We start from the raw sequence: 22,281 nt of genomic DNA, 5'->3' as shown, positions 1-22,281 counted from the left end.
GTGTGTGTGTGTGTGTGTGTGTGTGTGTGTGTAATCCTTTCAACCTTTGCTATTCCTTTACTTGCTGAAACTTTGGCAGTGAACCTTGCTGGTGTGTCTAATGCAGTCTCTTTTTCATCTTGCCTCAGCAACAGACTGCTTCTTACAAATATGGCTTGCCTGTATGGTTTCTCATTTCGTATCAATCACACTGTGCCCAGGGAAGCTGTTACTGTGAATCTGCACACCTGTCCCTGTCCAAGAAAGTTATGACTGGTTTGTTGCTTATTTGAGGCTCCGCCATTTTTATCTGAGATCTATAGCCATGAGCAGCCTCTCCAAGCATTTTCCTTCCCTTCTTTCTGACCTTCACTGCAGCTTGGCACATCTTTCTTACATTTTCTGGTTTTGGGGCTACAGATATCTTCCAGTTTCCTCAGGGATGGAATTTGCATTTTTTAGTGTACTGCTTATTGCTTTTGGGTGAATTCCAAGAGGAAGTCCTTATAAGTCAGGATACTATCACAAGACAACTCGTTTTTTACCTTTTCTCTGGCAGTTAAAAATCTTGTTTTTTTTGGTGGTGTTACTTTTTAAAAGTAACTTTTCAAATAGAGGTAACTAATAAAGTAGTTTTGCAGCAGCTTTTAACTTTAAGGTCTAGAATCATCATTTTAGTAATAAGGTATCACAAGGAAAGAAATAGTAGTTTTTATTTTGACTATTCCTCAAGAAATTGAGAAGTCAGAGGAAGTTAATGGAGATAAATTCAGAATAGAGCATAGGTTAGTATTTATACACTAGAGGCCTTTAGGTTTGTTGGATTTGTTTATCTGGAAGACGGCGTTGCATTACTGGGCTTACCAGTTTTGCTATCAAGCATCAATTGTGGTTACCCATTTATGACTTGCCAGCGTTCCTGAGATGTTCCCTTAGCGTTCTTAGGATGCTCAACTCAAAACTCTTGGCTGGATTTATGGTTGAATTAAACAGACCTTTCCATGTACAGCAACAGTCTGCACGCAAGTATGATAACAGAAAGAAAGTATGACATACTTTGTTCAAGCATCAGTATCCAGAAGTAGAAATAACCTAGACATGTGATCATTTGAGAACTAAAGAGAAAGGAAGTTAAGCTACCAAGCATCTGTTAATGACTAACTCAATTAAATTTTTAAATGCCAAGGTGCTAAAAATCAGAATATATATTTATCTGGGGATCTTGGGCAAGAGGGACAGAGAGGAGTTCAGTTCAGAGGATGAGGAGTCTTGCTTTTTGCTTAGGTAGGACAAGGAGAAAATATTTGCAGGGAGGGTCTGAGCACCTTTAGACTGGGGTGAGGTGGGAGAGTAGAGCCCTTCCTTCCTGCCATCACTGGCTCCCTGGATGGGCATCAACACCGTAGCCAGGTCCATGCCTGCTTGACAAGCCCAGGTAAAGCCCAGTGTAAATGACCATGCACAGGGCCTGTCCCTGCTGAGCAAGTACAGGGAAGGGGGGTGGGGTGGGGAGGGGCCACACCAAAGTAGGAAAAGTGCACGGAGGGACTGGGAGTGGGGAAGGCCAACTTGACTAATGGTATAGCTTTCTCTGGAGATTGCATTTATTTTTAACCATGAGACAGTGAACAGAAAACATATATGGAATAGAAGTAATTTTGCCTGGCTTGTGAAGATTATTTTGGATACGACTGACTTCATAATGAATATACCGCTCCCCCACCACCACCTCCACACACACACACTTTGGTTAATTGACCCAATATTGAGGGTATCTTTTCCACTTCAGTGAAGGGCGCTAGGCTGGGATTCTAGATTAACCAGGCTGGTCTCATCCCTCAAGGCTAATGAGTGAATGAACCAAAGCAGAGATCACACAGCCAAACAGATTAGAAACAGATGCTTAGAAAAAGCTTATTTGAGGCAGAAGTGAGAACTTACATAACAGATCTGTGGAATCAGGCATTCAAAAAAGAAGGGGCCAGCGTAGTGGCTCACACCTATAATCCCAGCACTTGGATCATTTGAAGTCAGGAGTTCGAGATCAGCCTAGCCAACATAGTGAAACCCCATCTCTACTTAAAAAAAAAAAAAAAAATTAGCCAGGCATGGTGGTGGGCATCTGTAATCTCAGCTACTGGGGAGGCTGAGGCAGGAGAATCGCTTGAACCTGGGAGGCAGAGGTTGCAGTGAGCTGAGATCGCGCCATTGCATTCCAGCCTGGGTAACAGGGTGAGACTCCTTTGCAAAAATAAATAATAATAAATAAAATGAGATAAGAAAAAAATTAATAGAAAAAAAGAAAACTGTTGATCCTATAGTACAATGTGTAGAATGGTAGAATGGCTTCTTGGGAAAGGGGGAATCGTTGGAGGGTGGGTGGCCAGAAAGAAATAAAGGGTGACTTTTTCTCAAATGTGAGTGAGACGCAGCCCACGGTTCTATTCCTCGCACCCGAGATAGCTCTCTGGTGCTCCTTCTGTGCCCTTTTGGCCAGAAGTGCCCCTGGGGTCTTTTTCTCATCTCCTCTTTCTCCATGACCCTCACCATTGGGCCTGATGGTTCATTTTGCTTTTTTGGTTCCACATTTACCCCCTTTCCTTGATTCTCACGGCTTTCACCCTGAACCCATAGCCCAGACCCAGCTCCAGCTTCCAGACAGGAAAGCCCACAGGATGTCCTTTTATAGCCCTAGGGAGCTTTCCAAAGCATACTCACACCTCCCCCTCCCCCTCCTACTTCCTCCCTTCTGCCCTGATTTCAAACTTTCTCATCAGTGTTGGACCTTTTTTTCCTTTTCTTTCTTTTTTTGAGACAGAGTCTCGCTCTGTCGCCCAGGCTGTAGTGCAGTGGCCGGATCTCGGCTCACTGCAAGCTCCGCCTCCCGGGTTCACGCCATTCTCCTGCCTCAGCCTCCCGAGTACCTGGGACTACAGGCGCCCACCACCTCGCCTGGCTAATTTTTTGTATTTTTAGTAGAGACGGGGTTTCGCCGTGTTAGCCAGGATGATCTCGATCTCCTGACCTCGTGATCCGACCGCCTCGGCCTTCCAACATGCTGGGATTACAGGCATGAGCCACCGCACCCGGCTCAGTGTTGGACTTGTACCTCCTCCTCTCAGTAGCTAACCATTTGTAACATTGGGTTAGTTTTTCCACAGAAGTAGATTTTATAGCATCACTTTTTGATTTCCATTGCTGCTGTCCAGATTGGCATTTCAAGCATGAATTGTGACAGTTGATTTGTGACTGGATGCCCCAGCCCCTGCCCTCCCAGCCCTCTTTCTTTAGTTATATATAGTACCGGCTTCAGGTTCATTTTTCTGAAATTGTTGTTGTTGTGTTGTTAGTCTTCCCTCAGTGACTCCTTCTGCCTACAGGGTAAAGACCGTATTTTTCAGCTAGGCATTTGGAGTCCTCTAAAGGAGGGGTCCCCAGACCCTGGGCCATGGACCAGTGGTCAGGAACTGGGCTGCACAGCAGGAGGTGAAAGGCAGGCGAGCATCACCGCCTGAGCTCCACTTCCTGTCAGATCAGCTGCAGCATTAGATTCTCATAGGAGCATGGACCCTGTTGGGAATTGCGCATGCGAGGGATCTAGGTTGTGTGCTCCTTATGAGAATCTAATGCCTGATGATCTGAGGTGGAACCATTTCATCCCGCAACCATTGCCTCCACTTTATCTGTGGAAAAGCCATCTTCCACAGAACAAGTCCCTGGTGCCACAAAGGTTGGGGACTGCTGCTCTAGAGCCTGACTTCAAATCATTTCTAAAATACATCTTGAACTCTCTGGCTCTGATTCTCACTCTTTTTCCTCTGTGCCATGGTGTTTCTGTCCTGTAACTCTGTGGATGCCATTCTACTTCCCAAGAGTGCCTTTTCCTTGTCTTTTCCAAGTATCATCCAGTGTTTGAGACCAACTTGAGTTCAATTCTCACCTTCTCCACGATGGAAGCCTTCCCTCTCTTTCAACCACTTCATCTCACGTGGAAATCTCATTCCCTTGTGTCCTTCTGACACTAAATATGCAGCCATATATAAATATACTGGCTGAGTGGTCCAGTCGGTAAGCAGCCAGTATTGACCTCCACTCTGTGTGAGGCATTGTGCCTAGGTAGGCACTGAGCTGCAAGGGACGTTCGAGATTGGGTTCTTGCTTTTTAAGGATATCACAATGCATTCTCCACACACGTGGGCTCAACCACCACGGTGTGGCTTTGACAGCAATGAGCACAGAGGGGATAGCAGCACATGTACTGTGCACCAGATGCCAGGATGTGACATTTGTTTTCATTTTTGAGACTAAGTTTCACGCTTCTCACCCAGGCTGGAGTGCAGTGGTGTGATCTCGGCTCACTGCAAGCTCCACCTCCTGGGTTCAAGTGATTCTCCTGCCTCAGCCTCCTGAGTAACCGGGACTACAGGTACATGCCACGGCACCTGGCTAATTTTTGAATTTTTAGTAGAGGCAGGGTTTCACCATGTTGGCCAGGCTGGTCTCGAACTCCTGACCTCAGGTGATTCACCCACCTTGGCCTCCCAAAGTGCTGGGATTACAGGTGTGAGCCACCACGCCTGGCCGGGATGTGACATTTGAACTGAGTTTTAAGGCAATGGTAGAAGTTTCCAGGTGAAGAAAGAGGGCAAAGCACTCAGCCACAGCGAGCCACGCATTTGGAGACCTGGAGCCAGATAGAGACAGCGAGAGGGGAGGGAGAAGCTGAGGGTGTCATTAGACAAGAGTAGACTATCTGGGGAGGAAAGATGGTTGTTTTTAGGAAAATAACTTTGTTGATACTATACTATAGTGTGTAGAATGGCTTCTTGGGAAAGGGGGAATAGTTGGTGGGGTGGGTGGCTGGAAAGAAAGGAATTATTAGGTGGTTATTGTAATAGAAATAGACACTAGAAACCAAGAAAAGTGACCCTACTTTCTGTTGCCTCTGTCTTTGTGAGTATATGTCTGTAAGTGTATGTCTATTTCCTCAACCAGATTACAAGCCCAAGCTCTGCATTGCGTGTTTTACCTGTTTATCTTTAGAATACCCACAGTACTTAGCTTGTGACTGTGTCCATAAAAGGTAATTAATGGATGCTAATGATATGGCTGAGGCACTGTTTATCATCTTCCCACCAGACTTCAATGTGTAAAAAGTAGTGCTTAGCCTAGCTCGTTGTAGACACTGAATAATTAAGAACAGACTGTAAAACGAGAAAGGAATAAAATATGCAACAATATGCAAAATTATTCCAAAGAATAAAGTATGCAAAAAGTATTTGCATGCCTTGAGTGCTTAAAGGTGACTTTGTGAGTGAACCGACGCCTCCCCGTATGGGATTTCTGTGCAGGGGATGGAGCCCCCTGCCCACCTAGGTGGGTTCAGGGAAATTGCCGTGACAAAGGGGAGAAGGTGGCACACAGCTTGGGTGGTATCAGTGAGTCTCCTGTTCTGATGTGTTTTTCTTTCTCACTGCTTCCTGCAGATATTCTCTAAGCCACTTTCATCATGGGAGAAATAGAGCAGAGGCCAACCCCAGGATCACGACTGGGGGCCCCGGAAAATTCGGGGATCAGTACCTTGGAACGTGGACAGAAGCCGCCCCCAACGCCTTCAGGAAAACTCGTGTCCATCAAAATCCAGATGCTGGATGACACCCAAGAGGCATTTGAAGTTCCAGTAAGTTGGGGGCTTATCTGTGAACCCAGGAATATGGTGGGGGGCAGCCTTTGGTGTGGGGAGGTTCGGCTCATTCCCATGGCCAGTGACATGAGGCGGCCAGAGGGCTTGGGTGTTCAGCACCTCCCTCCCCATCTCTTCATGGCCCCGCTGACCCGTTCTGGTTTCGAGCTCTCCAGTGTCTAGATTTATGCATGAACCACCCATACAGTGATGTCAGTGGCCTCGGCACTTGAATTTTACTGTGACCTTCCATTCAAATACATATGTAATGTAAGTGCATATGTATACGTTATGTATATATATGTAACTGGAGGGAAGAGTGGTCTTGTGGCTGGATCCCAGTTTAATTTACTGGTCATAGGCAATTCCTCTGTCACATTGGTGCTTGTGCGTGTGTGTTTGTGGCCAGGGCCTATGGAACTCAAGTCACTGGCAAGAACAATCCTGAGAACATCATTAAAGAGCCACGTGTGTTTTCAGGTGAGGGAATCAGGAGAGCCTGTGGATGCCACCCCACAGGGTGGGTGTGGGAGTATCGAAAAGCCTCCTTCCGAGCCTACCATATGGCAGCCCTAGAGATGAGGAGGCCCTGCCACCCCAGGGCCCTGGACAGAGCAGCCTGGGGCCCGGAGCTGTCACGGGAGGAGCCTGCAGCCTGGGGTCCTCAGCAGCTGGAGCCGCTGGAGCCCCTGGCACTACTCACTTCTGTTCTTCTCTGAGCCCCCGCCTGGCCTCTCCCAGCCTCGCCTCTTCCAGCCTCCTCCTGCTGCTGCCTGCTTCGTGCAGCTGCAGCACATCTTACTCCCCGCAGGAGAGGAAGTGGGAGTGTCTGGCTGGCTAAGCGGCCGGCCCACTCCCTCTCATGGGCTCTGTCCAGAGAACTCTAAGCATGCCTCGGATCTAGTATTTAAGGTTTTCTGTCTTGAGTATCAAATACCACATCTAATATTGTTTGTGGGGGAGGAAAATAACTCTTGAATGCCAAGCAGCCAACTTATCAAGAAACTCTGGGAGCACACCTGTTTTTAACGTGGAGACGATCTGTGTGTCATTCCTGTTGGCTAGAGGGGCTGGAATTTAATAGCCGGCATTAACGTTGGTAACCCATCATTTAATCATTTATGGGATATGAGTCAGCAAATTATATTTATTTCAAAGAACATCGCTCAGAGCATATGAACTAACATTAAACGTCTCAGGAAAAGATAAACTCAGAATGGCTATGCTTAAAACCACCAATTTATTGCACACTGCAAACCACCTTTGTGTTTTCTGATTTTCTTGTGGAATTTGTATCTTTCAAGGACTTGGGACAGCTTTGTATTTTGGTGAACAAAGCTATTGCTAATCTCCTAAAATCGTAGACTCTGTTGAGGAGAGCCCCTGCCGTCCGGTTAGAATTGGGCCTCCTGGCACATGTGGCCCATATGTGTGCCACCTCACCCGCTTTTTTGTGTTTGTTGTCAGGCTGGTTCAGTGAGGTGTTTGGTTTCAGTGTTTCCTATTCGGTACTGTGAAGGACTTCTGAGCCCAGGTTTCTAGCAGCACATTCTATTACACGGTGTTCTGCTGAGTGGGTTGGACTGTGGAACTGGCACATGCTGCTCTTGTGTGCACTCACTCCAGGGATCGTTGGGCTGCACTCACCTTCAGTTCTTCTTGAAACCAAAGTAAGTCAAGACTCCATTCCTAGCTACTATTTAGCACCTATCTACAAACTCCCTGCCCAAGAAGTAGTAATAAAAGTATGTTTTTATCTTTTAAAATTATTTTTCTTCATAATTTCTGATGGCTTATGCTTTGCATTTATAAACCCTTTGTCTGGAAGGAACCTTTCTCATGCTCTCTGATAAACTCCTATGCATTCTTATAAGCCCTATCAGTTTTACCTGGATGCCTGCTCTCTCAGGCAGTGGACAGGGCTTTTTCTTCCTTCCTGCAGACCTCTTTACTCATACACCTATCGGATGCATGAAGGAGCCTGAGTTCAAATCCCGGCATCTCCTACTGATAGTTGTGCAGCGTGAACAAGTTATTTAACCTGTCTGTATTGATAAAATGAGGCTAATAAACTCTGTGCTATATGAGAATAAAAAAAGAGGTGACAAAGTGTTTGGAACAGCTCTTGACATGTAGTAAGAGCTTAACTAAATACAGGATTAGTAGTAATGACGTGCACTTCCAGCTGCCTGCCTGTTCTGTCTATATCCCCAGCATCTAGCATGGCACCTGGCATATAGTAGGTGCTAATTAAATGTTTACTCACTGTTAGAGTGAGTTTCTTTTACAAGTAGAATTAATGCCATTGTTTGTTTTCACATGTCTCCTCCATTCATATTTTTCTTTTTCTTTTTTTTTTTGGGACGGAGTCTTGCTCTGTCTCCAGGCTGAAGTGCAGTAGTGTGATCTCGGCTCACTGCAATCTCCTCCTCCCGGGTTTAAGCCATTCTCCTGCCTCAGCCTCCAAGTAACTGGGATTACAGATGTGTGCCACCACACCCAGCCAATTTTTGTATTTTTAGTAGAGATGGGGTTTCACCGTGTTGGCCAGGATGCTGTCGATCTCCTGACCTTGTGATCTGCCCGCCTCAGCCTCCCAAAGTGCTGGGATTACAGGCGTGAGCCATCATGCCTGGCCATATTTTAATTTTTCTAGTTTGGTCAGAATGTTTCTCTTAGCCTCTGGGCAACAGATATATTCCTTAACTGGCTATAGAAAGTCATATATCAGCATTGTTGTTGGTGGAGCTGATTCTGAGTCACTACCTCGTGCTCTTTAAGAGCAGCCACAGCCAGGCCAGCGGCATCTGGAAGGCATCGGCTGTGCTGGCTCAGTCACCAGGGATTGGGAGGAAGGTAACTACGGGATTGTGAGAGACTCACCCCCTGGTCTTGCTTTAAAACCTTGCTGTGGAACTTTTTGCTGGGAATTCCAGGCCAAGTGTCTGACCCTGGAAACGTCCTTTGATGGAGTGCCCCAAGTGAAGAACTTCTCATGGCTCAGTTGAATTCGCCACACAGCTGAGCCGGGCGCGCGGCCAGAAGTCCCTGCAGTTTCCTTTGGGGATGACTGGTGTCTTTCCCTGGGGGTTGAATTTCCTGGGCCTTTGCTTATTAATTTTGTTTTAAAATATGGATTTGTAGGTAAAGCAGTCGTTTAAAATGCAAATCCCCTAAACGCTTCCTGGCACAAAGAACCACACCATCTTCTCCATGGTGTCTGCATCCTTCTTTGTACCCAAAAACAATTATTATTAAAGCGCGCTACCTTTTGGAAGGCTTTGGCAGTTAGCTCCAAGATCTTTTCTGTTCCGTAGCTGGTTCCACAAGCACCTTTGCGGTTGAACTTGGATGGTCTTTTTAGGTATTTCCTCTGCGGAGTGGAAAGTTCAAGCACAGTATTTATAGTAAATTGCATGGTGTTTTATCATCTTTATGTGGAAAACACTGTGCAAATAAGCTTCAGCCTGTGGTTTATGATATATGTAGCTTTCTCTTCCAACCAGAGGTTATGAAACGGGCATAACCTTGGCATCTGAAAGGGTTAAGAAGGTGCCCCTGTGCCCGCCGAGACCATTTCCCTGATGGTTCCTGGGAAGGTTTTCTGTGTCCCCTCCTCATGACCCTGCTGGTAAACAAACACTGTTCCCACTGACATTAGTAGGATGAAGCAGATGGTTTCCTCTCCAAGTGTTTCTTCAGTTTATGTATTTTCATTAGCGGTGTTTCTATAGGAAGAGCAGAGGAAATAAGACACAGCCATTTTTATTGTTTTAGTTTTATTTTTTGCTTCTTTTGAGCAGCCCTGGTAAAAAATGCTTGGGGAAGATGCTCACAGGTGACAACAAAGACACCTGGTGCCTGTCGAAGGGTTAGAGGGAGTGGCCAGTTGCAGGCGGGTGGACAGTGGCAGAAGCCCAGAAGCCCCCCAGGAGAGCAGGGGCAGGAGTTAGTTGTGGCAGAGGGAACTCGGCGCTGACAGCCGTCATCACAGGAAATGATCCTTGTAACTTTCTCGTGTTCCTGTCTTGTCACTGCTATACTCGAGCTTTTGTAGCTCCTGAGACTTATGTAGGATTCATCCTTTGCCTGAGGATCAAGTGTGGGCTTTGTAGCTCAGGGAGCCTGGGAGAGAGCAATGAGCCTGCGTGGAGGGGCCCTGTACACTGGGAGGTGCCTGGGCAGCTCCCATTGTTCTTCTCAAGCACAGTCCTTGGCTGTTTGTCTTCTGCATTAGCTTCTCATGCCAGAACACCCTCCTATTTGTTTACCTGCTTAGTATTGGCCCCTTGCAGGTCAAGTGGCCACTTCTTGGAGGGCAAGGCCTCTTATTCTTGTTCATCATCATATCCTACGCCGCAACGGTGCCTGTGCATGAAACTGGTCACAGTTCTGCTCGGTCATTTAACTAAACGAGAGTTGGTGCTGTCCTAGCATAACAAGGGAAAGAGCAAGTGGGAAGAGCTTCTGAGTCCCTTCCTCCTGTTTTCACAGCGTGAAGGTGGCGCTGGGATTGGAGTTCAGCCCACAGGACCCTCAACTTACCCATCTTCTGGGCACTAAGCCGCCTCCTTTGTGAGATTCGCGGACTTCCTCTGCCTCCTACTTCCACACAGGTGGTCCCTGTTCAGATTGGCCTGCCCCTCTCACACCCCACATCCTCATGCCATGCTGCGCTGTTCTCACCACTTTCTAAAAACCCACCCCATCCTCACCCCGAACATGTTGATCAAAAAATCCCACCAACTGCCGGGCCTCTCCCAGACTCGTGCTGCAGGCCAGCCTTCTTTCCCGACAGTGCTGATAGCTCCCCTCCAATCAGACCTTGAATCATGGTCTCTAATCTTGCCCCTCGCACTCATTATTCCTGGTGCAGGGACTCAGTTTTTTAATCTGCAAAATTAGGCACTGGGGCCAGATGATGTTAAAGGCTGCTCCCAACCCCTTTCCTTCTTTGGAAGTGAGGACCCTGTGTTGCCATCCTTCTTGGCGAATTAACTTTTTGTGACTGTATTTGTGAATTTTCCAGACAGATGGTAAAATCTTTGAGGAAAGAGATTTTTAACCTTAGAGCAAACCCTAAGGCCCTCAAAACCTGATTGCACACAGTGGGTGCCGTGTGCCTACTAAGTGCTAAAGAAAGCTGTGTGATGAGAGTGAAGAAGCATGCCACGATTTATACGTCACATGCCAGTCGCGGGCCTCGGGAAATGTCACGACTGGCCTTATGTGCGTGTGGGGTGGCTGTTTCCATAAAACTCACTGCTTAACCACATAGGGCTGAACTCCATGCTGTTTGACCATGGGAAATGGAAGATGGAAAGAAATCAGATATTTTCTTGATAATACATTATTAGTAGAAAACTCAAGTTTCAGTTGAAATCAGAGAAGACCTAAAGGTTTTGAGAAAAGTAATGAGTTTGTATATCACAAAAGACCACATAGGTTCTTTCCTGGTGTCAGAATCGCCTGTGCTATCTTGGAGACCCAATGAGGAGTGTTACAAATTCAGTCCATACTTGATTAAACATTGATTTCATTTCATCATTATACCTTTTGAAATGTAACAGTTCTTTCATTCCTTTAATTTTGAGATCAATAGGGAGCTTATTCTCCGAGAGCTCTTGTTCAGGGTAAGGTCTCCACTGGTGACAGATTCTAGCGCTGACTTCATAAGCCCCATCTCAGGAAAAGGGACAGAGCCGAAGTTTGTCTTTTCAGAAAGCTCAGGGTTTCCTCTTTGTGGCCCTGCAGTTGGTGTCAGGGGCTGGCCTGGTGCTCACTGGTAGCAGCTGTGCCTTTGTGGAAGTGTTTTCATTTTCTCTGTGTCTATATTTATTTATTAAAAAGTTGTTTTCTTGAGACAAGATCTTGCTCTGTCACCCAGGCTGGAGTGCAGTGGCACGATCATAGCTCACTGCAGCCTCAAACTCCTGGACATCAGCAGCCCTCCTGGCTTAGCTTCCCTAGTAGCTGGGACCACAGGTGCATGCCAGCACACCGGGCTAATTTATTTTTATTTTTATTTGTAGAGACGAGGTCTCGCTATGTTGTCCAGTCTGGAACTCCTGGTCAAGCAGTCCTCCCACTTGCCCTCCCGAAGTATTCGGATGACAGGCATGAGCCACTGCACCCAGCCACATCTTTTTTATTTCTAATGAATTTTGTTTCCTAATTTATTTTCATTTTTTTGAGACAGAGTCTTCTCTGTCACCCAGGCTGGAGTGCAGTGGAGCAATCCTGGCTCACTGCAGCCTTGACCTTCCAGGCTCAGCAGGCTTCCCACCACAGCCCCCCTAGTTGCTGAGACTACAGGCACGCATCACCACATGTAACTAATATTTTTTTTTTACTTTTTGTAGAGACAGAGGTCTCGCTATGTTGCCCAGGCTGGTCTCAAACTCCTGGACTGAAGTGATCCTCCTGCGTTGGCCTCCTAAAGTGCTGTGATTACAGGCATGAGCCATTGTGCCCCTTCTGTTTTCCTTCTTAACTTCTTATTCAGTCATCTTAGGGAATGTACCCTTTTTGTAAGCTGAAGAAAGTTTTTTTTTTCTTTCTATTTTCTCCCCAAAAGAGGTGAAATACACATTTAACTAAAGGTCTTGAGGGGGCGGGGTCTGTCTTTTCTGTAAGTGTTGCAGTTCTGACTCTCCTGGCATGGAGTCCCTCCCTGGCAGTGGGGCTGTCCCTCTGGTCTCATTGTAGTGATAATGGAAGGAAGGTGTTTAGATCCCAGGACTACTTAATTTTCTTCTTTTGCCCCAAGTGCTTCACATGTAAGACGTGGAGGTGGTGGAGGAGGAGAGGAGGAGGATAGACCCAAATAAAATTTAATTGGCCCTTTCAGACCTGCAGGGAGGCATGTGTGCCCAGAACTGCTTTTGCCACCGTATGCAGCTGCACTTTGAACTAGAACAAGCAGAGGGAACTTAACATGCTCACCCAGCTTTAAAAAATAAGTCAGCATTTTTTTTTTCTTATCACTGTTGCTTTTGGCTCCCTTTATTTGCCAAGTTTCGGAAACAGAATTTAAGGCTACTTTGCTTCGCATGGTCATTTCTGTGTTTTATTTAACTTGGAGTGATAAATGGTGCTTGTCTGAGTCTAGCCCCATGAGATTAAATTTAAAGGCTATTTTGGCTATTTTAATAGAGGAAAAAAATTTTTTCATAAATCATTTTAGCTAAATACTGTTAGCTTTCCTTTCTGGCGTCTCAGGGGCCAAGAGTAGAATTTAAGTGCTGGTCTGAAATGTTTGTGTGCACCCCTTTCAGCTGTAGTTAAGACCCTTGTGATCAAAGTCAATTCTGCAGCTCTGATATGCTTGCAGTAATTCTTTAACAGCTGTTTGCTATTTTCTCCCTGAAAAAAAAAATCAGAACCGAATAAAAAGAATAAACTAATTGAGAATGTCTGAATCTGACTTTAAAATGGGCCGTAATCTGAGAAAACGTAGGAAGTTTGAAAAGCTGCTTTTTTTTCTCTTTTAAATGGAAACAATATTCTCAATGATAAGAAACAGAGGGGTTAAGGGGAAATGCAGGCCCTGGGTCTGGGCCGCCTCACTTCCTACCCGTGTGGCTCTGCCTGAGTGGCTGGCCATCTTATCTCTACACGTGGAGAATACCTACCACTTGAGGCCCAGGTGCGGCTCTAATGAGATCTTCTGCAAAAAACACCTTGCAGAGAACACATATTTGGTTCTCATGAAAGTAGGTTCTCTTCCTTCCTTTCACCCTGAACTTTAGTTTCCTGCTTGTTCTTTCACAGAATTGAGGCCCTGCTTTCAATGTAGAGCTGTTGGCTGGATCAATGGGAGAAAAGAAGGCGAGTGAAAGCCCTTGAGAATAAAAAATCATGTGCTTGTGTCAGATGGAGTCGTTCCTCTTAGACCACAGCTGTCTGGAGTCTCACATCAAACTGGGGCTTTCTTTGGAGGGGGAGTCATTACCTAAGCCAAAGCTGAGTCCCAGGTGGCTTTAGGAAGGTCTATAAGAACCCAGCACCACTTGGACAATTGCCGTGAAACCTCCATTTCTGCCAAGCTCGTTTAGTGCCTTTTTGTGGACTTACCTGCAGCTTCTGTGAGCTTCAGTTTAATCAACTTTAAAATTGAGGGGGTTGCCCTTTGAGCTCAGAAATTTTACGTGCATTTTTGCTTTGCTGATTTATTGATCTTCTCTATTTTCTTAGCTTCAAAACTTTTCCATTTTCCTGGAGTCAGGATGTTCCTGGGTGAACCATGCGTCCCTCTACCATAGACTAAATGAATGGTTTTAAGGTAGACATAGGATTTCAAGATCCTCTGGGGCTGGTCTTCTCAATATGGGCTCTGCAGGTTCATTTGAAGGAGGCGCTCAGCCAACTGGATGTTCTTGTGTTAGAATGTAAGTATAAAAACATTGCACATAGTTTTTACAAATCAGTCCATTTACTATCTGCCATGTCTGAACGTTCAGTTATTTGCTGTCTTCTATCACTTTGAGCATTTGAGTTGGAGATAATGATTTTAACTCATAAGATAGACACAGAATGACTTAATCAGTTTGGGATTTCTCTTCTGTAGATAGAATGATCATGTAAAAGGGCAATTCTCAAAGCTGTTAGCACTTTGTAACTTTGAACGAGAGCCTCGTAGGTCTGTTTCCTCATTTATACAAACAGGAAGTTGGACCAGATACCCACAATGGAATTCTGTGGCTCTGGTTTCATTTTATGGAATGTGGTCTTGGAAACATGATATGGGTTTCACAAATGTGTATCGACATGGGAGGCAAGGTGCTACTGGTGATAAGAAAATGAATAAAAATAATAACCACCCTCTGAAAAATCCCTTGCTGTGTACCAGACATTGTGCCAAGTCTGTGCGTACATTATCTCATTGGTTGCTAAGTGAACCTATGAGGCAGGTGTGAATAACACCAAGTAGTCTCACAGGGCTAAGTGACTTGGGGCAGATCAGAGTGCTGGAGAGAAGGAGAGGGAGTCCCAGCCCAGGACCACCAACACCTACACCTGTGTGTCACTCACTTTGTTCATGGTCTGGGGCCATACAGAACCATTAGGATAACATGGTGTGTTAGCTGTGCTAGCGCCTGTGACAGGTGCCAGTGGATGGTGCTCTTTTTATTTTTTGAGACGGAATCTTGCTCTGTTGCTAGGCTGGAGTGCAGTGGCGTGATACCGGCTCACTGCAACCTCCACCTCCCAGGTTCAAGTGATTCTTCTGCCTCAGCCTCCCGAATAGCTAGGACTACAGGCATGCACCACCATGCCCAGCTAATTTTTTTTTTTAATTTTTAATTTTTAGTAGAGATGGAGTTTCACCATGTTGGCCAGGATGGTCTCGATCTCTTGACCTCATGACCCAGCCGCCTTGGCCTTCCAAAGTGCTGAGATTACAGGCATGAGCCACCGTGCCCAGCTGGAAGGTGCTCTTCAATGGGCAGGATGGGTTGAAGAGGGCGGAGTCTGCAGAAGGAAAGCCAGTGACTAGGGGTTTTGGCAATATCATCTCCACATGGTAGTTACTGATAAGGGCCAGGGCCCTGCAGAAAGAATGTCAGAGGGCTGACAGATACAGGAGAAACCCAGGAGGAAGACCTGACAGGGTGTGGTAGCTGATGGGAGAGAAGCAGGGAGCCCCCCGGGAGTAGGAGAGCACCCACAGTCGTCAGGTTTACAGCCTGGATGGCTCAGTGCTGTCGCCGAGGACTAGGAAGTCAACTCTGTGACAAATGTTTTACTTGAAATAAAGTCTTCCTTCAGTTGACGTGAAAGGAACATTGCTAATGTTGCCAATAGAAGGCATTTCTTGTTTGTTTGTTTGTTTTTTGAGATGGAGTCTTGCTCTGTCGCCAGGCTGAAGTGCAGTGGCGTGATCTTGGCTCACTGCAACCTCCGCCTCCCGGGTTCAAGTGTTTGTCCTGCCTCAGCCCCCCAAGCAGCTGGGGCTACAATACCCACCACCATGCCCAGCTAATTTTTGTATTTTTAGGAGAGATGGAGTTTCATCATGTTGTCCAGGCTGGTCTCGAACTCCTGATCTCAGGTAACCCCCCCCCCCCCCAACGCCTCAGCCTCCCAAAGTGCTGGAATCACAGGCGTGAGCCACAGCACCTGGCCATAGAAGACATTGCTTTGTTTTTTTTTATCACAAAGAATAATCTGTGGCTCTGGAAATTAACTTCCAAGATTCTTAGTGATTATGTAAATGGTACAAATTGGAAGTAACACATGGAAGTTGATTCCTTGGTTTCAATTTATGTTAGGAAAGTTACATTTACTCATTACATTCCAATTTCATCTCCCAGAAGTTCCTCTGTTAAGCTTGTCACACCTGGGTGACCACCAAGCTGGAAAAGCATTTAGATCCGGTGTTTTCAAAGGACTCTGTTCCAAAGCATTAGAAAGGAGCAGGTCAGTTTCTTTCTTCAGCTCATTGTTTAGTTTTGATGTAATTTGCCTGTGACGTGAACTATGAAGTGCAATTGGCTATTATCCCATCTTCCAGTGACCATTTGTCAGTAAGTATTTCTGCCACAAACAGAATTCAGGTGCTCCATTTCCTTTGATCTCGGCATAAGACTGAGTGTGTAAAGCATTGCAGAGCAAGACCAGAGGGCATTTGTGGAGTTGTTAGGTTATCACAACGATACACTTTTTCATGTTTGAAAGCTGAATTTCCTAGGGCAGCCGTAACAAAGTGCTACAAACCCGTGGCTTAAACAATAGGCAGTTACTATCTCACCGTTCTGGAGGGGTAGGCAAAACAACTGAGTCCCTATCTTCCTGACCACCCATCCCTTGCCAGGGACTCCCATTTGCTGACCCCAACCAGAAGCCCCGGAGTAAGAGAGCCGAGGTGAGCAGTCTATGGAGCTCCGCCTGCAGGCAGACAGTGAGAGAAGAGCCAGGCCACCCTCTGTAGTTGGAGACCATGACTTCTGCCTCACAGAGAACATGAAGCCTGCGAGGCGTGAGCTGCCTCCACCCCTGCCTCGCTAACCTCAGGCTCTCCTCCTCTGCCTTGGCTTCCATTCTTGCATTCTCTGACCATGGGATCCTTTGTACCCCCCGACTGATCCTTCATCCCTTCACCTACAGGACATGGCTTTGCATGGCAGGCATCAGTAAGAATACCTTTCATTCACACATCAGTCCTGGGATTCTCAGACATGCTCTTAATTTCTAGACAGTCTTAGCAGTAGAATTCAAATGATGAAGAAAGAGACTGGTTTATGTAGTAGTCACAGCATAAGTTGAATATAAGAGCTGAAAAAACCTCAGATGTTACTATTAACCATCTTATCTCTTAGCCTGATTTAATTATTTTTGTAAGGACGAAGATGACATATTTTGTTAGAGCTGTTAAACAGGACGTCTGGTTTCATGATCCAGTGCTGAGAACAACTCTTTTCCTTTTATTGACTCGATTTCAGTTGCATTTCACAGCTCATTGCATCCATCCAGGTAGATTTCTCCACGATGATCAGACCTCCTGTTTGTTGTCCACAGGACTGAGCTGCTTGGATTTGCACCATTCCTCTGAACATGCCTTGGGGTTTATTACGATCTCACCGATTATTCCCACGAAACGAGAAGAACCCTCACTCCAAGCACAACAGTACAAGTGTTTGCTAACTGTGGACTCTTCACTCCCTCATGAAACCAAGAGGGTTTCTTCTTCCATTTCCCTTCCTTTCCATTTTAAGGACCATTTCTCTAAGGCACACTTTCCCGTCAGGACCCTCCCTACCTTGTGTCTCTTTTGAAGCTCCTGAAAGGTCCGAACTTTATTAGAAAATAAAGTTCTGATTTTCTCCAGAAAACTTGTTCAGCAGAAACCAAGACACTGCCAACAGCCCTCCGGCATCTTGCCAACCGGGCTGTTAGAGTCTTTATGTGGGTAGGTACAAGTTGCCTTGCTTAGCTTCGAAACTTATTTTTGCCCTCTTCTCTGGCTCCTAAAATGCTGGATCCAGGGGCCTGGAGAGTTGGTTTTGTCTCTAGTTATTGTTTAGTGGCACACAAGGTACTGACTGAAAACAAGGGCTTTTTTGTGCACCCCTTGTACCCGCATGAACTCTTGGGGAGGTCAGTGATGGTTGGAAGTCCCTGCTGGCACTGTCTCTGCTGTAGCATTGGGGGAACACATTAGTCGTAGCCCTTTTTCTGGGCTAATCCATCCCTTAAAGACTTAAGTTGACATTTATTGAATTATAGTCTATGAGTTAGCTAGTGCTGCTGTAACAAAGTACCACAAACTGGTGGGCTTGAAGAATCGAATTGTTGTATGGTCTTAGCTCTGGGGACCAGCTGTCTGAGATCAAGGTGTCAGCAGGGCTGGTTCCTTCCAAGGGTTGTAAGGAAAAATTGGTCCTGTGCTTCCCTCCTGGCTCCTGGAGGTTTGCTGGTAATCTGTGGCTTTCCTTGGTTTATACATAGAGCCTCTGTCTCTACCGTCATCTTCATGTGGTTTTCTTGCTGTGCAAGTGTGTGTCTCTGTATTTTCCCCTTTCCTAAGGACATGGTCATACTCGATTAGGGCCTGCCCTACTGACTTCATTGCAACTTGATCATTTGCAAAGACCTGATTTCCAAATAAGTTCATATTCACAGGTACCAGGGATTAGGACTTCCTCTTTTTTAGTGTGTGGAGGAGGGGAGATGTAGTTCAACACAACTGTGTAACAACTACCATTGTTTTATTTTAACAAACCATTTGAAAAATGTGCCATTGACTGCTGTTGTGACTTCTAGCTGTATAACTCATTTCCCCAGTTTTCTGCTCTTGTTCTTTTGGAGCATAATGTAGTCTGGGACATTTTCCCAGTAAGTGGAGGAGACCAGAACTCTTAAATCACATGTATGTGTACTTGGAATTAGAACTGAAGTATGGGTGGCCATGGGAGATGAGAAATCTCAGCTGTATTAATCAAGTGAACTGCAGGAGCAAGTGTTTTTTTTTGTTGTTGTTTTTGAGTTATTTTTCTTCACCATCCCTCTCCCACCACCATGTCCCAGTGTATCAGTAGTGGGAGAGTGCGAGTTTGAAGCTACCAGGAGCACCTCCCAACCAATCCTGTTGCATTTTTTCCTTTTTTTTTTTTTTTTTTTTTGAGACAGAGTCTTGCTCTGTCACCCAGGCTGGAGTGCAGTGACGTGATCTCAGCTCACTGCAAGCTCTGCCTCCCAGGTTCATAGCCCATTAGTCGTAGCCCATTTTTCTGGGCTAATCCATCCCTTAATGACTTAAGTTGACATTTATTGAATTATAGTCTATGAGTTAGCTAGTGCTGCTGTAACAAAGTACCACAAACTGGTGGGCTTGAAGAATCGAATTGTTGTATGGTCTCAGCTCTGGAGACCAGCTGTCTGAGATCAAGGTGTCAGCAGGGCTGGTTCCTTCCAAGGGTTGTAAGGAAAAATTGGTCCTGTGCTGGGACTACAGGCACCCACCACCGTGCCTGACCAAGTTTTTGTATTTTTAGTAGAGACGGAGTTTCACCGTGTTAGCCAGGATGGTCTCGGTCTCCTGACCTCATGATCCTCCCGCCTCGGCCTCCCAAAGTGCTGAGATTACAGGTGTGAGCCACCGCGCCCAGCCTCCTGCTGCATTTCTAACATTCATGTTCATTCTGGCAAATGTCTGTTCTTTAGATGGATTAGTCCATGTTGAAAAACTGTCTTCACTATTATCCTAGCATTTTGCTCAGTCTTCAAGAAGTTATGTTGAGGAATATCACTAATCATTTAAGAAATGCAAATCAAAATCACAGTGAGATACCAGCTCACACTTACTAGGATGGCTACTATTAAAAACAAACAAACAAACAAAAAAAAACGAGTACTGATGAGGATATGGAGAAATTGGTACCCTGTGCACTATTGGGCAGAATGTAAGATGGTGCAACTGCTGTAGAAAATTTTATGGCAGTTCCTCAAGAAATTTAAAATAGAGTTGTTGTATGATCCAGCAATCCTCTTTTGGGGGCATGCCCAAATTGGAAGCAGGATCTTGTAGAGATAATTGCACACCCATGTTCATAGCAGTACTGTTCACGCTAGCTAGGAGGTAGAGGGATCCTAAACATCCATCTTCGGATAAATGGAGAAGCAGAGTGTGCTATATATGTGCAAAACGGTGTCTATTATTCAGTCTTAAAAAGGAAGGAAATCCTGCCATATGCCACAACATAGATGAACCTTGAGAACATTATGCTAAGTGAAATAAGCCAGTTACAAAAAGAAAACTACTAGATGATTCTACTAATATGAGGTACATAAATAGAAACAAAGTAGAATGGTGGTTGCTGTGGGAAGGCAGAAATGGGGGCTGTTTAATGGGTACAGATTTGTTTTGCCAGATGAAAAAATTGGGAGATCTTTTTCACAATGTGAATATACCTAGCACTACTGACTGTGCACTTAAAAATAGCTAAAATGGGCCGGGCGCGGTGGCTCACACCTGTAATCCCAGCACTTAGGAACGTCTAGGCGGGGATCACCTGAGGTCAGGAGTTCGAGACTAGCCTGACCAACATGGTGAAACCCTGTCTCTACTAAAAATACAAAAAATTAGCTGGGCGTGGTGGCGGGCACCTGTAATCCCAACTACTGGGGAGGCTGAAGCAGGAGAATCGCTTGACCCCAGGGGGTGGAGGTTGCTGTGAGTCAAGATAGTGCCATTGCACTTTAGCCTGGGCAACAAGAGTGAAAATCCGTCTCAAAAGAATAAAAAGAAAAAAGAAAAATGGCTAAAATGGTAAACCCCATGTTATGTGTTTTTTAAAATCACAATTAAAAAACAATGCCACAGAGCAGCAATGTGATTTGGAAACTAGTTACATTGGCCCCAGCTGATTGAAGTCTAAAATTCAACTTTCCCTAGCATTGATCGCCTCATTTGGTGCTTATCTTCTGTTTGTATAGTATATTGTTAGTTACCACGTTGTGGATCTTGCCTCCCAGATCCATCAGACCCTTTAAGGCTGTGACTGGCTTCTCTGGGATTTCCCCAGTTGCCAGTGTGTTTCCTGCACATACCAAGAGTACAAAGTTAATGGAACTTCTTTTTTGTTCATTGATCCACTTATGGGATCTTCTGCAAATTACCTAATTCTAAGGATGGGTTCACCTCGTATTGCATGATTTGCTTGGTTTCTAGGCTATCTAATGATTGAAAACACATTGCAAAGATATACAATGTTAAAATGATACTGAAGTTACTAAAGGTATTAGATGTTCTTTATTTTCTAGCAGTTGCTATATGCACTGACCGGTTGAGTAATAAGATTCTCACAACCTCAGAAACAGGAATTTGTAATTCTTTTTAACAATACAAGATGACAGAATCTTTTAATATTTGTATAAAACTTACCTTTGAGCAAGCAAGCCAAGTAGTATCTCCCTGCTGCTCTTGACGTGCAGATCCTGCAATTAAATATTTTTTGAATAACATATGACATTCCAAGCAGAGAGCTGCTGAGACGTAGCACGTGGACCTTGCTCTAATTAATTCCTTGCTAGTGACACATTTTCTATTTACCCTTCTACCCACATTTTCCCCTCCTTTGCAAAGATTCATCTAATGGTGAAGATGAAGATAGAACACATCAAGAATGGTGTTTGTGCTGCTGTGTTGTAGCATTCGGAAACTTGCAGTGAGGGATTTTTTTTGCAAGAAATTTAAAAGTTCTGTTTTAATAAAAGGGTAGCATTTGGGTAAATTTCCCCATTATGAAACCTTTTTAATTTATATTTTATTTACAACATGAGGCCTCTGAGTAACAGTGTAAAATATTATTAACTGTTATAACAGTGACAGGACATATATACATTATACATTAATAACAATCTCAGATTTCTTTCTTTCTTTCCTTTTTTTTTTTTTTTTTTTTTTTGGAGACAGGGTCTCTCTATTGCTCAGGCTAGAGCAAGTGCAGTGGTGCAGTCATGGCTCACTGCAGCCTCAACTACCTGGGCTCAAGCAGTCCTCCTACCCCAGCCTCCTGTTTAGCTAGGACCACAGGCAGTCTCCACCAGCTAATTTTTAGATGATGATGATCTATATACTTACTTTCTTCTTTTTTTTAAAGAAAGATGGTGTCTTGCTTTGTTTGTCAAGCTTCAGTTTTTGTTTTTTTAGCGGATAAGGGTTACACAGCATAGCATATAATAAAAACTAGAAAGGTAGTGTCAGCAACCCTGGTGGAAAGCCGTGGGGCTTGCAGTATCTCACTTGAGTTACTACGCCTCATTTATCTCTACTGTATTGGCTGTTATGGGTTAAGAATATGAAATAAAAATAAAAGGAAGACAGTACACAGATTTATTGTATGAGTGCTGAAGAAATGCTCAGAAAGCAAGCGTTGTTTAAAATCCAAGTTGTGATGGTATAATGACATTTCCTAGCAGGCAGCCCGATGGTCACTGGTCATGCCTGCTACCATAGGATAACTGAGCCATTGCCTGTCACTTGCTTTAGAGAAGTGGGCACTCCCCTCCCCTCACCCAGTCACCCAAGAGAGACTTATTTGGGCATTACTGAAAAAAATTTGTCATTGTCCATGAGTCCGTTACAGGTAATTTTAATAATTACATGTTAACATTAC

General features: G+C 45.0%; 1 protein-coding gene across 1 annotated transcript in view; it reads left to right on the top strand.

Annotated features, from left to right (window-relative positions):
- The window catches only part of FARP1 (FERM, ARH/RhoGEF and pleckstrin domain protein 1), a 328,142-nt gene that overhangs the window by 74,078 nt on the left and 231,783 nt on the right, over positions 1–22,281 (top strand). Inside the window, exon 2 of the mRNA XM_017862101.1 lies at positions 5,466–5,659. Within this exon, the coding sequence (XP_017717590.1) occupies positions 5,489–5,659 (171 nt within the window). The 5' untranslated portion in view covers positions 5,466–5,488. The remainder of the gene's footprint in view (positions 1–5,465; positions 5,660–22,281) is intronic.

Source organism: Rhinopithecus bieti, unplaced genomic scaffold, assembly GCF_001698545.2.
Source record: "Rhinopithecus bieti isolate Rb0 unplaced genomic scaffold, ASM169854v2 scaffold_2254, whole genome shotgun sequence".
Lineage (NCBI taxonomy): Eukaryota > Metazoa > Chordata > Mammalia > Primates > Cercopithecidae > Rhinopithecus > Rhinopithecus bieti.
Note: the sequence above shows the minus strand (reverse complement) of the source record. Positions and strands in the feature narration are given on the sequence as shown.